Here is a 13,252-nt window from a genome sequence, read left to right on the forward strand (position 1 = left end):
TGTGCTTCCAGAAGAGGCTTTTACTATGCAATCACATTGCCTTGTTCATGGAATTTTACAAGAGGTCAAGACAAGGACGTTTTCCATGTGCAGTTCTCTCAGGTTCACTTCTTCTGTCTTTTGTCTTACCAGCAAAAGCGGGGGGGGGGGGGGGATGGAATAGTGGCACAATGTCTTTTGAGGGCTAGTGCTAGGAGTCCTCTGCCTGGAAGCACCCTAATACTGTTTGATGCTGCTATTCGTTCAGTGTGATTTGGGGCTTGTTTTTTTTAAGGATTTAAACTATTCTATTGTTGTATCAGAATATATACTCCTGTGCTCCCACCAAGAACTCCTGCAGTTAACGAATTAATGAAGTCAATACACACATACATACTCAGATCAAAAACAACCTCTCCTGGGTGCACAGCTGTTCACAGATGCATGCTTCAGGGCTAGATACTGGCAACCTTCGCCACAGCCCAAAGAGGCCAAACCACAGCTGCGCTCGCTCACCTGAATGCGGTCAGGGACGCCAGTGCTGTCCATGCGGCTAGAGACATTCACGGTGTTGCCCCAGATATCGTACTGTGGCTTTCGGGCTCCAATCACCCCAGCCACCACTGGCCCAATGTTTAGCCCTATGGAATCAAAAATAAAATATACCAGGGGAGGGGGAGAAGAGAAGAAGCCAAATCAGTCAAAACTGAACAGCCAGCCCATTTTACCTCGAGACCGCCCACCCTCTCCCGAGCACAGGCATAACCCTTCCCCCCACCGCCAGGCTCCACTGACCAATTTTCATTTGGAAGTTATTGAAAGAGTGTTCATTGATATATTTCATCTGTTCCATGAGCCGCATCGCATAGTCGGCCAGTGCTGTGATGTGGGACCGCCCCTCACGGTCGTAGGTGCTGTCGTTCAGGCCCGATGCCGCCATGTAAGTGCTGCCAATGGTCTTTATCTTCTCCAGCTGCCTGAACGGTTCATCGCTGATAATCTACAGGCGGAAGGAAGGAAGGACCCTTTTCGATTACTGCCAGGAGGGAGCTCTTTGCAGCACTCTTTCAAAGACACCTCACCCCCACCCCCTCTGAACAGCACAGGCACAGCAATACGGCTTCTTCCAGGAGCAGGATTCAGTTTTAGACAACCAGGTATCCCCCACACAACCCCTTGCAGCACAAATCAAGAGCATCTGAATGCATCTACAAAGTGAAGGACTATTCACTGGACAAACTATATTTATTTAATTGCTACATTTTTATACTGCCCAGAGATCTTCAGCTACTGAACAGTATAGAAATGAAATAATAAATAAATAAATAAAATACCTTTTCTAACATGTAGCAGCCAATGGGTTGGATCCACTGGGTGTGTGCAAATGGGCTGGCTGAAGCAGACCTCATCCTGCTCCCTCCTCTCCGCTTCAGCCCCCTGAAAATGCTACACAGAGATTTGGGGGATCTTGCTGTGAGCTGTGGTGAGCTGTGGGGAGGAGGATCCCTGAAAATCAGGTCGAGCAGAGCTCTCCCATTTACAGATGGCAGATCCTGGATCCAACCCACTGAGTTCACTGGCTTCCAAACCTTTTCAGGCAGCTTGGACTAAAAAAAATAAAAATAAATCAACAAACCGAGAAATACACTGACTGAGTTTGTGTGAACATGGCAAGGGAAATACGCCCCATAGTTTATCTTTTCCACTGCACGTGATGGCTGCATGCTGGTAGAATTTGCATAATCACCCCCACCAGCGCCAGTTGCTGTGTCATGTGAACCCAAGCGGCACGGCTTGTTGGAGTGGGCAACAACCCTCAAATAAGCCATGGGCTGTTGTTGGGTTGTTGTCCACTCCCAACAAGCCATGCTGCCTGGGTTCCCATGAAACAACAAGCTACGGTAAGCTAGGTGCCCACAGGTACCATGCAAAAATGGTGCCCACAGGCACCCAGCACAACATAACAGTCCCTGCAGCTAAACTAAACTCTCATGGGCTGTTGTGTCATGTGAACTAGCCACTATCCACCCAAATAAACCAGCTTGCAGACCTCCGGTGTTGAGATGTTACGGAAGAAACCCACCGACAGCATTCCATATTACCCTTCTATTCTCCCATCCAGCACTACCTAAGGAAAACTGGTGATCTTTTGGCCCCTGCCAATCTTTTGGTGCTTCCCACCCTCCAGCCACGCGGCAACAGCAGGCAGTTACCTCGTCAAAGTCAGCAATTATTTCATTGAGGAGCCGCAGGCATTCGACCCCCTCGTTGTTGGCTTCCAACTCCACATAGAACTCCGAGAAGTTGCTGATTGAGGCAAACATGACAGCGACACACTCGCAGGACTGGTGGTAGAGCTCGTCGTTGAGGCGTTCCCGGGCCAGGAAGTGAGCGGCCACGTCTTTAGGCAGGATGTTGTGCAGCAGCCGACGGTTGTAGGCCTGCAGCTCTTCCATCTCCTCTTTCTCACCTGTAGCCTGGGAGGAAAAAAGGGTATCAGTTATACGTGGTGATGGTGGTGTGTGTGTGTGTGTGTGTGTGTGTGTGTGTGATTTGCAGCAGGTCAGCACAGACTTCTGACTCCCAACTGTTTAATAACAACAGCAGCAGCAGCAGCAGCAAAAGAACTCCCCCTGTCCCTGCTAAACTATGCTACTGAAATGAAGAAAGTTTGGGGGTAACCTGGAATGGATTTTTGTGTGGCAGGACTGTGTGCTGTATTCAGTCCTAGGCTCAGAATGAGTTAATACTAAGTTAGGTCTTTTGCACCAGGCACCTCCAAGTTAATGGATCCTGGGGTTCTATATAAAAACAAAGGAGATCCTCAAAGTCTTCCCAGCCTTGAGTTATGCAAGCCTTACTCACTTCCACTTAGCTTTCACCACAGCTACATGTTTCCAGGGGTGAGGGACCTGTGGCCCTCCAATGTTATTCAATGCCAATTCCCATTAGCCCTAGCCCACATTGCCAGCAACATCTGGAGGACCACAGGATTCATATCTCTGGGCTAAACAAACAAAACATTCTGCTCCGTGTGAAGCTGAATTCTGAAATCTGTGCACATTATGCACCTTCAGCAGGTTTGCATATATCTGCATAATTTGTTATTCCCTGCTAGTAATGGAGAAGGGCAAAGAGGAATGCATGGGACTGAAGCTCCCCTGCTCCCCCCAGCAACCAAAATCCTGCTCAATCCTGTCTTTGGCTTGGGATTGGCTCCTGCATTACCCATTTGCTTTTCAGCCAGCACTCACAATCTTACAGGACAGTAGTGGGGTGTTTTGTTTTTAAATGGAGACTCTCTGGATAATAAATTCTGCAAACAGTATCAAAACTTTTGACTTTCACATTATGATTATAGAATCAAAGCGAGCCCTGGCAACTCTTGAATTGACTCTTTGGACTGAGCGTCTCCCCCATTCAAAAACATCAGGATAGAAGGTAGGGGCGGGGTACTACATTTACAAGGACGAGGAACCACCACTAAAGGGAACTGCAAATCCACTCCTCCCTGCTGACCCACAATGTATGTGTGTATCAAGTTTCTACAACAAAGGTTCAGACAGAGGTGTTCTTGGTGGCTAATCCTCAATTACAGAATTCTTCCCCACGGGAGACCTGCCACAATGCAGGGGTGCCTAGTTGGCTAAGCTGGTACATGGGATTCAAATTTAAATACTGTTTGTGGTATATGCAAGGCAAGGTGTGCATTTAAGTTTGGGAAGTATTTTAACAATGTGCTGTGATCCATGCTGAGACTTCAAGTGGATATGGAGAGAAGCGTCAAAGAGATTTTTAAACCCAGCTGATCAAGCTAAACATTGCAGCCCCAGTACTTGAGTATACAGCTTGAGGTTGTATGTGTTTTGTATCACTGTGCAATGTATGATCATAAGACATCTATAAGAAAACATAATTAATAGTTTCACTAGCTTGAGATGGCCATTCCCCCCACCCCAGCCAAAGTTAGGCTAATTCCTCAATATCAGGAACAGTGGAGGTTTGGCTAGGAATTTCTCTTCCCCCTCATCTGGTTTTGGTCTATTTCTTAAGATGAAACCAGGGCCCCTATAGCTAAGATAGCCCCAACCCACCACCCTCAATATGTGCACATCTGCGTCATTAGGAGTTTGCATGGCAAGGAGTGGTTTGACAGAGACCAGCATCTCAGAGAAGCTGCACTGCTAAGTCTTCTCCCTGCCTTAAGATCCTCTTTACTTCAGAGCTTGGCAAGCTAGAGAAGGCATGGCAAAGTGCTGTGCAACAGGCAAGCACTAAGACAGAGGCAGGCAACCTGGTGACCTCCAGATGTTTTGGACTACAACTCCCAACGTCCTTGACCATGCTGACTGGGACCGATGGGAGTTGTACTACAAAACATCTTGAGTGCACCAACTTGTCTACCCCTGCACTAACAACATCTCTTGGTAACTTTGGTATTCACCGGCACCATGAAACCCCAAACCCATCCCACCTCCCCCAGCCCTGCCAGAATCCATACTCCCCCCTGCCCCCCACTACCTGTTGTTTCCAGAGGAAGTCTAGACGGGCAGTAGACTCCACCTGCTGGGCATGCAGGTAGAGTGCCAAAGCAAAAAGCAGCAGAATGACAGGTGTCATGTACTGCAGGGCTACTTTCCCCTCTGCAGAACTATGGAAAGAAAGGGGGAAAGAGAAGAGAGAAGAGAAGAGTAAAGACAAGGTATTATCTTTCTGCTCTCATACCTTCACACAGCCCTGCCCTACAATTTGCTCTTCCAACTCTACCAACCTGAGCTGCCCAACAGTCGGGCCATTCTCCCTTGCTTCCCCTTATGCCTGGAAGACCCTTCCAGAACACCCAGCATGCCAACAGTAATTCATTGTCATTGCTGTTGTTAGCCACCTTGTGTGCTATACCCAGACAGACAGGATCTACACAGAAAGAATAAATGAAATAAAAATCACCTCTGTGTTTCCTTTTCTAGACCTTCCTCAAAACTCACCATGAAGCCTTGGGCATAACCCTTTAGACATCATATAAACCTATATGGGGCTGCCTTTGAAAATGGTCTGGAAACTTCAGCTGGTCCAAAATAGGGCAGCAAGACTGCTAATTGGAACTGGCCAAGGTGGTCATATTATGCCAGTACTTTTCCATCTGCACTGGCCACCAGTCCATTTCTGGGCTCGATTCAAAGTGATGGTGGTATCATTCAAAGCCCTAAACGGCTTGTGGCCAGGTTACCTGAAGGATCATCTCTTCCCATATACACCTGCCCAGACCTGAAGATCATCTTCAGCGGTCCTTCTCCGGGAGTCCCCACCAAAAGAAGTGAGGTGGGTGGCTATTAAGAAGAGGGCCTTTTCTGCTGTGGCACCCAGTTGTGGAATGAGCTTCCCAAAGAGGTTCACTTGGTGTTCTACATTGTGCCCTTTTTGACACCTGGTGAAGATTTTTTTGTTTTTCCAGGCATTTTAGTTTCTCAGTTTCTCTTTTAAATCTAGTGTTGTATTTTAAATCTTTGCACTGCTGCTAGCTTCTATTTGGCTATTATTTTTATTTTTTGTAGTTTTAAATTTTAAATTGTATTTTATCATCTTGTATTTTATGGTTTTAATTGTTGTGAACCACCCAGAAATAACCTTTGGCTATTGGGTGGTATAGAAATGTAATAAAGAAAAATAAAGAAATACATACATATAACTGCATTTGCTTACATTGGTCCCTTGTTATCCTTGCCTCTTTCCCCCCTTTTCCATCTTTTTTCTCTTACCCTTCTGTTGTTTCCCCTTCCTACAGAAATTCCACCTAGTCCAATGCTAGACTTTAAGCTCTGCAAGACAGGTACCCATCTTGTACTTCTGATATACCGTTTATTACTTACATAGCATCACCAGTGCTACAGAGTGTAATAAACAAATCAACAAATACACCAAGACATGCTGCCTGAAAATCCCAAAGGCTTCTGAAAAACAGAATCCACCATTCTCCTAAAGCCAAGGAGCATGAGACATCAGTCTGTGGGGGAGTAAGTAAAATGCTTCTGCTCCCCAATCCACTTAATGCCCAGAGACAGATTCTTCAGAAGCACCACACCACACCAATGGGATAAGGGGGGAAAATACACCAATCTGTGGACACAGTTAACAACAAACCTATGTTTTCCAGAGCTTTGGCAACACTCCCCTATGTGTGGCCTTCCAGATATTGTTGGACTGCAACTCCCATCAGCCCTGGCCAACACAGCCAATGGTGCTGGCTGATGGAGGTTCTAGTCCTTCAACATCTGGAAGGCCACACACTCTCCAACCCTGCTGTAGATAATCCTCCACCCACCCCAGCATTTTTTTTTTAAATTCAGTCCATATCTGGCTCCTACTCACCAATCTGTGGGTCTATTGTGGGTCTCATTGAAGGCTGGCCTGTTGTGGGGAGGGGAAGAGAAGAAGAGTTGTCATATAGAGAGGCCCAGGCAATGACACCCCCCCACCCCTGCAGCCCTCCTGCCCCACCAAACTCAGGACTTAATACTTGCCAAGGCAACTGAGACTCAGGGTGGGTTGGAAGTGGGAAAATGGACTGGGAGGCAATGGAGATTCTGGTAAGAGGGTATTAATTTGAATTCTACCCCTCAGCATTTCACAAGGGGAAAGAAACTGAACAGTCCCCTCCTGGGCTTAACAGCCATGTCAAGATAAAGAGATTGGTTTGGTATCGCAAGGTCCACAGAGGGCCTGATGCTCAGCAGGGGTTCCCTCTGCATGTTTATTTCATTGTCCTCTGCTCCAAAAATTCAGTTCATTACCAAAACTTGCTGTTCTTTCCTGAATAATTTTGCAAAGACACAACAAAACAACAACTGAGCGAGCCCTTCCTCTCCAACTCCTCAACTGAAACTCTGCTCATCTTTTAGTTAGTCAAACTAGCGGTTCACTATGGCCCAGTTTGCATGATCACTGTGGCTTAAACAAGCCATGGTGGCTTGTGCCGGGTGCCATTTGTCTAATCAGCCACATGGGCATGGCTTGTTGTGTCATCCAAACCCAGGCATAGCTTGTTTGAGGAGGAAACAACCCTCAACACAACAGCAGGCCATGGGTTATTTGAGGGTTGCTTTCCCCTCCAACAAGCCATGTTGCCTGGGTTCAGAGGACATGACAAGCCGCGCACCGGTGAGGGATTAGGCAAATGGTGCCCAGCACACACTGTGGCTTAAACCAGTCACCATGGCTTGTTTAAGCTGTGATGACTGTGTGAACCAGGTCTATGTCTAACTCCAACCTTGTCGTCTCTTGTTACACTTCAGTCCTCTAATCTTCATCCAAAATTTTGCAACCAAGATTATTTGCCTCCCATCACTCAGACCGTGTGATGGTTCTCCTCAGAGCTCTGCCCCTGGCTCCCTGTTGTTTTCCATGTCCAACACAAAACTCCTTTACCTTGGCTTGTCCGGAACCACCTTCCTACTTTCATATCCCCATCATTCACTATCTGTGACCTTCGTTCTGCCAGCTATATCACTGTGGGCTCAAACCATATGTGATGCTCAGTCACATGTATTCCCCTTCACCCCTTTAGCATGTCATAACTAAATCCACAATTTTGGTGGGGGGGATAAAAAAATGTTTTGTGGCTGCCGAATATAGCAGCACGGCGGGGGCTACACTCAGACCACAGTATGCATGTTGCCCACCACTGATGTAAAGGGATGGTACTATATTTATTATTTGCATTACTTGCATTACTATTATTTCTACTATTATCATTTCTATTATTATTATTATGAACTTAGTGGTCTGTGCCTGGGCATCTCCCTTCTCTTGATTACTCATGGCTGTGTGGGGAAGTCCGTAGATGCATGGAAGAAAACAGGGCCAGCTGTGAGACTGGAGGACTCTTCCATCTTTAGTCACTCGGATTTCGGGATGCAAGGTTAAAAATTGAGATTCTTCCCACCCCAGAGGGTCAGGGGCTCTTACAGGGCATTGGCGGCCACCAGCAAGTCATAGTTGTCAAAGAGCACCCCCTGAGGGCCTTCGGCCAGGGCCAGGTACACAGCCTCCATCACCACCAGCAGCGCCAGCTTCCCAAGGCTACTGATGTGCAGGAAGACAGAGGAGGCCAGCAGACTCAGCAGCACTGAGTAAGTGAAGTACTGTAAGGAGGAGAGAGGAGAGAGGAGAGGGGGGAGGGGGGAGGGGGGAGAGAGATATTTAAGGACCTCCTTCATGGAATTAAACACCTTCCCAGAAGCCCACAATCATTCCCTTACAACAAGCATGGCCCCTCCTACTCCTCATTAATTTTAATGCCATTTGCTGTGGCAAGTTGTGGAGGTGGCTTTTAAAAACGAATTAGACAGATCCATGGAGGATAGTTCTGTCAAAAAATATTCCCCCCCGCCCCCACAGCTAAATGGCACCTCCGTGCTCAGGAGCAGTAAGCTACTGAATGCTACGTTGCTGGGAGGCATCACAGAGAAGGACTGTTGCCCTATGTCCTGCTTGTGGACAACGGCTGGCTGTTGTGGGAATCAGGATACTCAACTAGATAGATCCTTGGCCTGATCCAGCAGGTTCCTTGTTATATTCTCTCCTCCTGCTTCCACACATGCACCTCCCCACCCCATCTTTCAAACCTCCAAGCTGGAGTATTTGTGCAGGGGGGGGGAGGCCGGCGAAGAGAGGAGGCCATCCTCCGAGCGGTAAGCAACTGCTCATCCTAGCCCCAGCGCCGGAGCCCCAAGTCCCACCCACAAATCTTCACAGCTCCACCCTCATGCCTCAGCCAGGCCCCATTTCCCCTCATGGAATCCTTCTGGGACGCACGTACCTCAGGGAAGCTGCAGATAGAAGCACCATTTTCCTGGCAGGGCAGAGCATCTGACGCCAACGAGTAGTTGAGGGCACGGAGCTGGCAGGGCCCCACATCAGCTGGGGTAATGTTGAGAAACCCGGCAGCGCAGTCTTGGAGCCGGAGCCGGCTGCAAGCAAACTGGGTTGAGGAGGGAAAAATGGCCGACTATGTAGAGCTGACAGGGAATTCAGTGGTGCTCTACTGTTCTGGAGCCCACCCAATCCCAGCCTCTCAGACTAATGGCAGCAGGGACTGGGGAGAGCCAGCGTCCAGAGACAGACAACAGGTTTTTAAGAGAGAGCTGAAGGTGGCTTGAAAGAGGGACTGCTCCTCATAGGGTGCGCACTCTTCCCACTTTTGCTTCTGGCAAACAGGACTTTGTACTGTTTGATCAGGGACGTCCGTGGGACAACAGAAGTAAGGAAGCGTGGGCGCAGAGATGCCTCTCTCAAACCACTTTCCTCAAAAACAAATGTTGTTTGTCTCCAGCCAGCTTTGTGCTCTTTCCCATCAGACTTGGGTATGAACCGTCCCCACAATTCCAAGGCCTGACTGCAAGACCTTTGCACACAAGCCACCCCACCCCTCCAGCCTCATAGCCCCTCCTCACTCTTCATACCATGTTGACGAAGGCAGAGACAAAGACGAGCAGGATGGCAGCAACTCCAGTGATTGTGCTATTGATTCGGGACTGGATGATCTTGCGGGAGACATGCTGCAAGGTGGCAGGAAAGGGCTGTAGGGAGTCACAAAAGGTGGTATGAGACGAAGGGGCCCTTGACGTTACCACCATCCCCCACCTGTTAAGGCAAAGAGGAACCAAAACGGGATGGCTCCAGAGCAATAGCACAGGAGTGAGTTCCAATGACCTCCACCAGCCTGGTGACACTGGAACCAGAAAAGCCTCTCTCTGCGCAAGACTCTGGGGAGCCACTGCCAATCAGAGTAGGCAATACTGGGCAAGATGGACGAATCATCTGACCTGGTATAAGGCAACTTCCTATGTTCCGCTACCCAAGTCTGGCCAAAGGAGGAAACTATGGGGGGATCAGGAAGCCTCATAGCAACAGTAGGCTAGAGAGGGTCAAGAGATAGTCTCAGATCCCCATAAACCCACCGAGATCAGGCCGGACTGTTGGACTGAAGAGCCAAGAGATTCTCCTTCTGCTGCTGGCTACTGATTTTGGCTTTTCCTTACCCCACCCCTCGCTTGACAGGGACCAGTGCAACAGGACCATTGTTTAGCCTAGTGAATCAAGGCCATAAGACGCTACGAAGGAAAGTGATAAAAAACCCATAGGCTCTACACGGAAGCAACACGCATCCACATTTACACACACTCAAGGCAGAGGGACGGGCCCAAGTGGGGTCTGGCAGAAGTAGGTTTGGAAGGGTCTTTGGGACAAGTCAGGGGATCTCAATGAAGACAGAATCACTCACGCCAAGGCAGGAATAGATGGCGCAGACAAAAAGGATGGTGGCCAGGATGACGAAGATGGTGATGTAGGCACCAAGCATCAGTGAGGAGCTGTGGGGAGATGGGGCAAAATCAGCCTTGGCAATCGGGACACCGCTGCCATCAAGTTTATTTTTTTTACCAATCGTCTCTTTTCACCATATTGATATATTGTGTTATCTAACTATATTGTGACTGTTTTTAAATGGTCTTGGGTTGGATCCAGGATTTGTCTTTTGCAAGACAACGGGTTCTGCTCATGGAAGGTCCCTCTGCCTGATTCTGGGTGGTCCCCCTGCCCCCCACACCACAGTTCAACCCATTCAGCAGGATCTCCTGAATCTCTGTGTAGCAAAGAAGCTGGAGGGGCTCCAGTGGGAAGTGGTAGGGGGAGGTCCGCTTCCACCAGTGCAATTGATCCAGCTTAAATCTGGATCCAACCCCTTATATTTTATGCTATTGTGAACTATGTATACAAAATGAGGTTTTTAAATTTGAAAACAGTGTTCTGCTACAACGTGTAGCATGGCCTTCCCCAAACTGGCGCCCTCCAGATGTTTGGGACAAGCACTCCCAGCATTCTTGACTACTGCCAAGCTGGCAGGGGCTGATGGCAGTTGTGGTCCCACAACATCTGCAGGGCACCAGATTGGGAAAGGCTGGTGCAGCCATCTGGTTTCCCACATATCATAGAATCATAGAATGGTAGGGTTGGAAGGGGCCTACAAGTCCATCGAGTCCAACCCCCTGCTCAATGTAGGAATCCAAGTCAGAGCATCCCTGACAGATGGCTGTCCAGCCTCGTCTTGAATGCCTCCAGTGTGGGAGAGCCCACCACCTCCCTAGGTAATTGGTTCCATTGTTGTATTGCTCTAACAGTCAGGAAGTTTTTCCTGATGTTCAGCTGGAATCTGGCTTCCTCTAACTTGAGCCATTATTCCGTGTCCTGCACTCTGGGATGATCGAGAACAGATCCTGGCCTTCCTCTCTGTGACAACCTTTCAAGTACTTGAAGAGTGCTATCATATCTCCCCTCAGTTTTCTCTTCTCAAGGCTAAACATGCCCAGTTCTTTCAGTCTCTCCTCATAGGGCTTTGTTTCCAGTCTGCTGATCATCTTTGTTGCCCTCCTCTGAACCCTCTCCAGTTTGTCTGCATCCTTCTTCAAGTGTGGTGCCTAGAACTGGACACAGTACTCCAGATGAGGCCTAATCAGTGCTGAGTAGAGGAGAACTAGTACTTCCTGGGATTTGGAAGCTATGCTTCTATTAATGCAGCCCAAAAGAGCATTGGCCTTTTTTGCAGCCACATTACATTGTTGGCTCATTTTCAGCTTGTGATCGACAACAATTCCAAGATCCTTCTTGCTTGTAGTGTTGTTGAGCCACGTATCCCCCGTGTTGTAATTGTGCATTTGGTTTCTTCTTCCTAGGTGCAGAACTTGGCATTTATCCTATTAAATGTCATTCTGTGGTTTTCTGCCCAGCGCTCCAGTCTATCCAGATCACTTTGAATTTTGTTTCTGTCTTCCAAAGTATTAGCTGTCCTGCCCAATTTGGTGTCATCTGCAGATTTGATCAGCATTCCCTGCACCTCCTCCTCTAAGTCATTAATAAAAATGTTGAAGAGCACTGGCCCCGGGACTGAGCCCTGAGGTACCCCACTCGTTACCTCTCCCCAGTTTGAGAAGGTCCCATTGATAAGCGCTCTTTGAGTCCGATTCTGTAGCCAACTGTGGATCCACCGGATCGTTGTTTCATCTAGCCCACTTTGAGCTAGTTTGCTCATCAGGATATCATGGGGCACTTCGTCGAAAGCTGTGCTGAAGTCGAGGTATATTATATCTACAGCATTCCCACAGTCCACAAGGGAGGTTACTTGATCAAAAAATGAAATTAGATTTGTCCGGCAGGATTTGTTCTTGACAAATCCATGTTGGCTTTGAGTAATCACTGAATTGTTTTCAAGGTGCTTACAGATGGATTGCTTTATCATCTGCTCCAGAATTTTCCCAGGGATTGATGTCAGACTGCCTGGTCTGTAGTTCCCAGGTTCCTCCTTTTTACCCTTTTTGAAGATAGGGACAACATTAGCCCTCCTCCAGTCATCTGGCACTTCCCCCGTCCTCTATGATTTCTCAAAGGGAATAGCCAGCGGTTCTGAGAGTTCTTCTGCCAGTTCCTGTATTACGCTAGGATGCAGTTCATCTGGCCCTGGAGATTTGAACTCATTCAAAGTGATGATCCCTTACTACCATATGATGATCCCTTACTACCAGGATTAGTTTGGCTTTGTTGGGAAATCACCTCTCCTCCTCTTTTTGTTTAAGTGTCAGGCTCAAAGCAGAAACTTATACCGAAACAGACTACCCCAATATGCCTCATGTCCCTGCACTCTTCCCCCATGTATGCCTCCCTCCCTCAGCGATATTCTCAAGTGACCCATTTCATTGGCCTGGCACAGCCCTTTCCAATTCAGTGCCTTTGAGAAGTGTTGGACTACAACTCCCATCACCCCCAACAATCATGTCAATTGTCTGGGGATTGTGGGAGTAGGGTAGACTACAGGTTGGGGAAGGAGGGCCTACCATGTGACCTTTTCCCCATGATCATGGTTCATGGCATTTCCACACCCATTCTCCATCATGTGGGCGGTACAGGTGTGGGCAGAAACTTGGATGAGGTCATTATAAAGTGTATCCATGCTAGGAATGTACAAGAATTCCATTCGAGGGGTGAAAACTCAACAGATTTTTCCAGTTTGGCCCTGGCAGATTTTGTTCTGTAGTGAGTTAAGCCAATACGTGGATTCCGGTTATTTTTTTTAAAAGGGCAATTTGCACAAATTAAAAATTTTTGGGGGGTGGATCTTGAAATTTGCACAAATGGGGTCAGGTTTTTTGTTTTAATTCTCCCTGGTCTTTTGCAAGTGCACAAGAGCGCAGATCCAGGGGTCTGGTATGTGTAGTCTTGCCTTGTC

At 48.0% G+C, this 13,252-nt stretch overlaps 1 protein-coding gene across 1 annotated transcript in view; it reads right to left on the reverse strand.

Moving 5' to 3' along the window:
- ADCY6 (adenylate cyclase 6) overlaps positions 1–13,252 on the reverse strand; it is a 57,632-nt gene that overhangs the window by 4,253 nt on the left and 40,127 nt on the right. Inside the window, exons 14-22 of the mRNA XM_084836956.1 lie at positions 10,259–10,346; positions 9,438–9,554; positions 8,795–8,956; positions 7,942–8,117; positions 6,346–6,384; positions 4,501–4,630; positions 2,193–2,456; positions 775–979; positions 496–620 (exon numbers count right to left, since the gene is read on the reverse strand). Of these exons, the coding sequence (XP_084693082.1) occupies positions 496–620; positions 775–979; positions 2,193–2,456; positions 4,501–4,630; positions 6,346–6,384; positions 7,942–8,117; positions 8,795–8,956; positions 9,438–9,554; positions 10,259–10,346 (1,306 nt within the window). The remainder of the gene's footprint in view (positions 1–495; positions 621–774; positions 980–2,192; positions 2,457–4,500; positions 4,631–6,345; positions 6,385–7,941; positions 8,118–8,794; positions 8,957–9,437; positions 9,555–10,258; positions 10,347–13,252) is intronic.

The sequence above is a fragment of the Heloderma suspectum genome, chromosome 2 (assembly GCF_057233095.1).
Source record: "Heloderma suspectum isolate Gila_16-S chromosome 2, 16-S_ref, whole genome shotgun sequence".
NCBI classification, from domain to species: Eukaryota; Metazoa; Chordata; class Lepidosauria; order Squamata; family Helodermatidae; genus Heloderma; species Heloderma suspectum.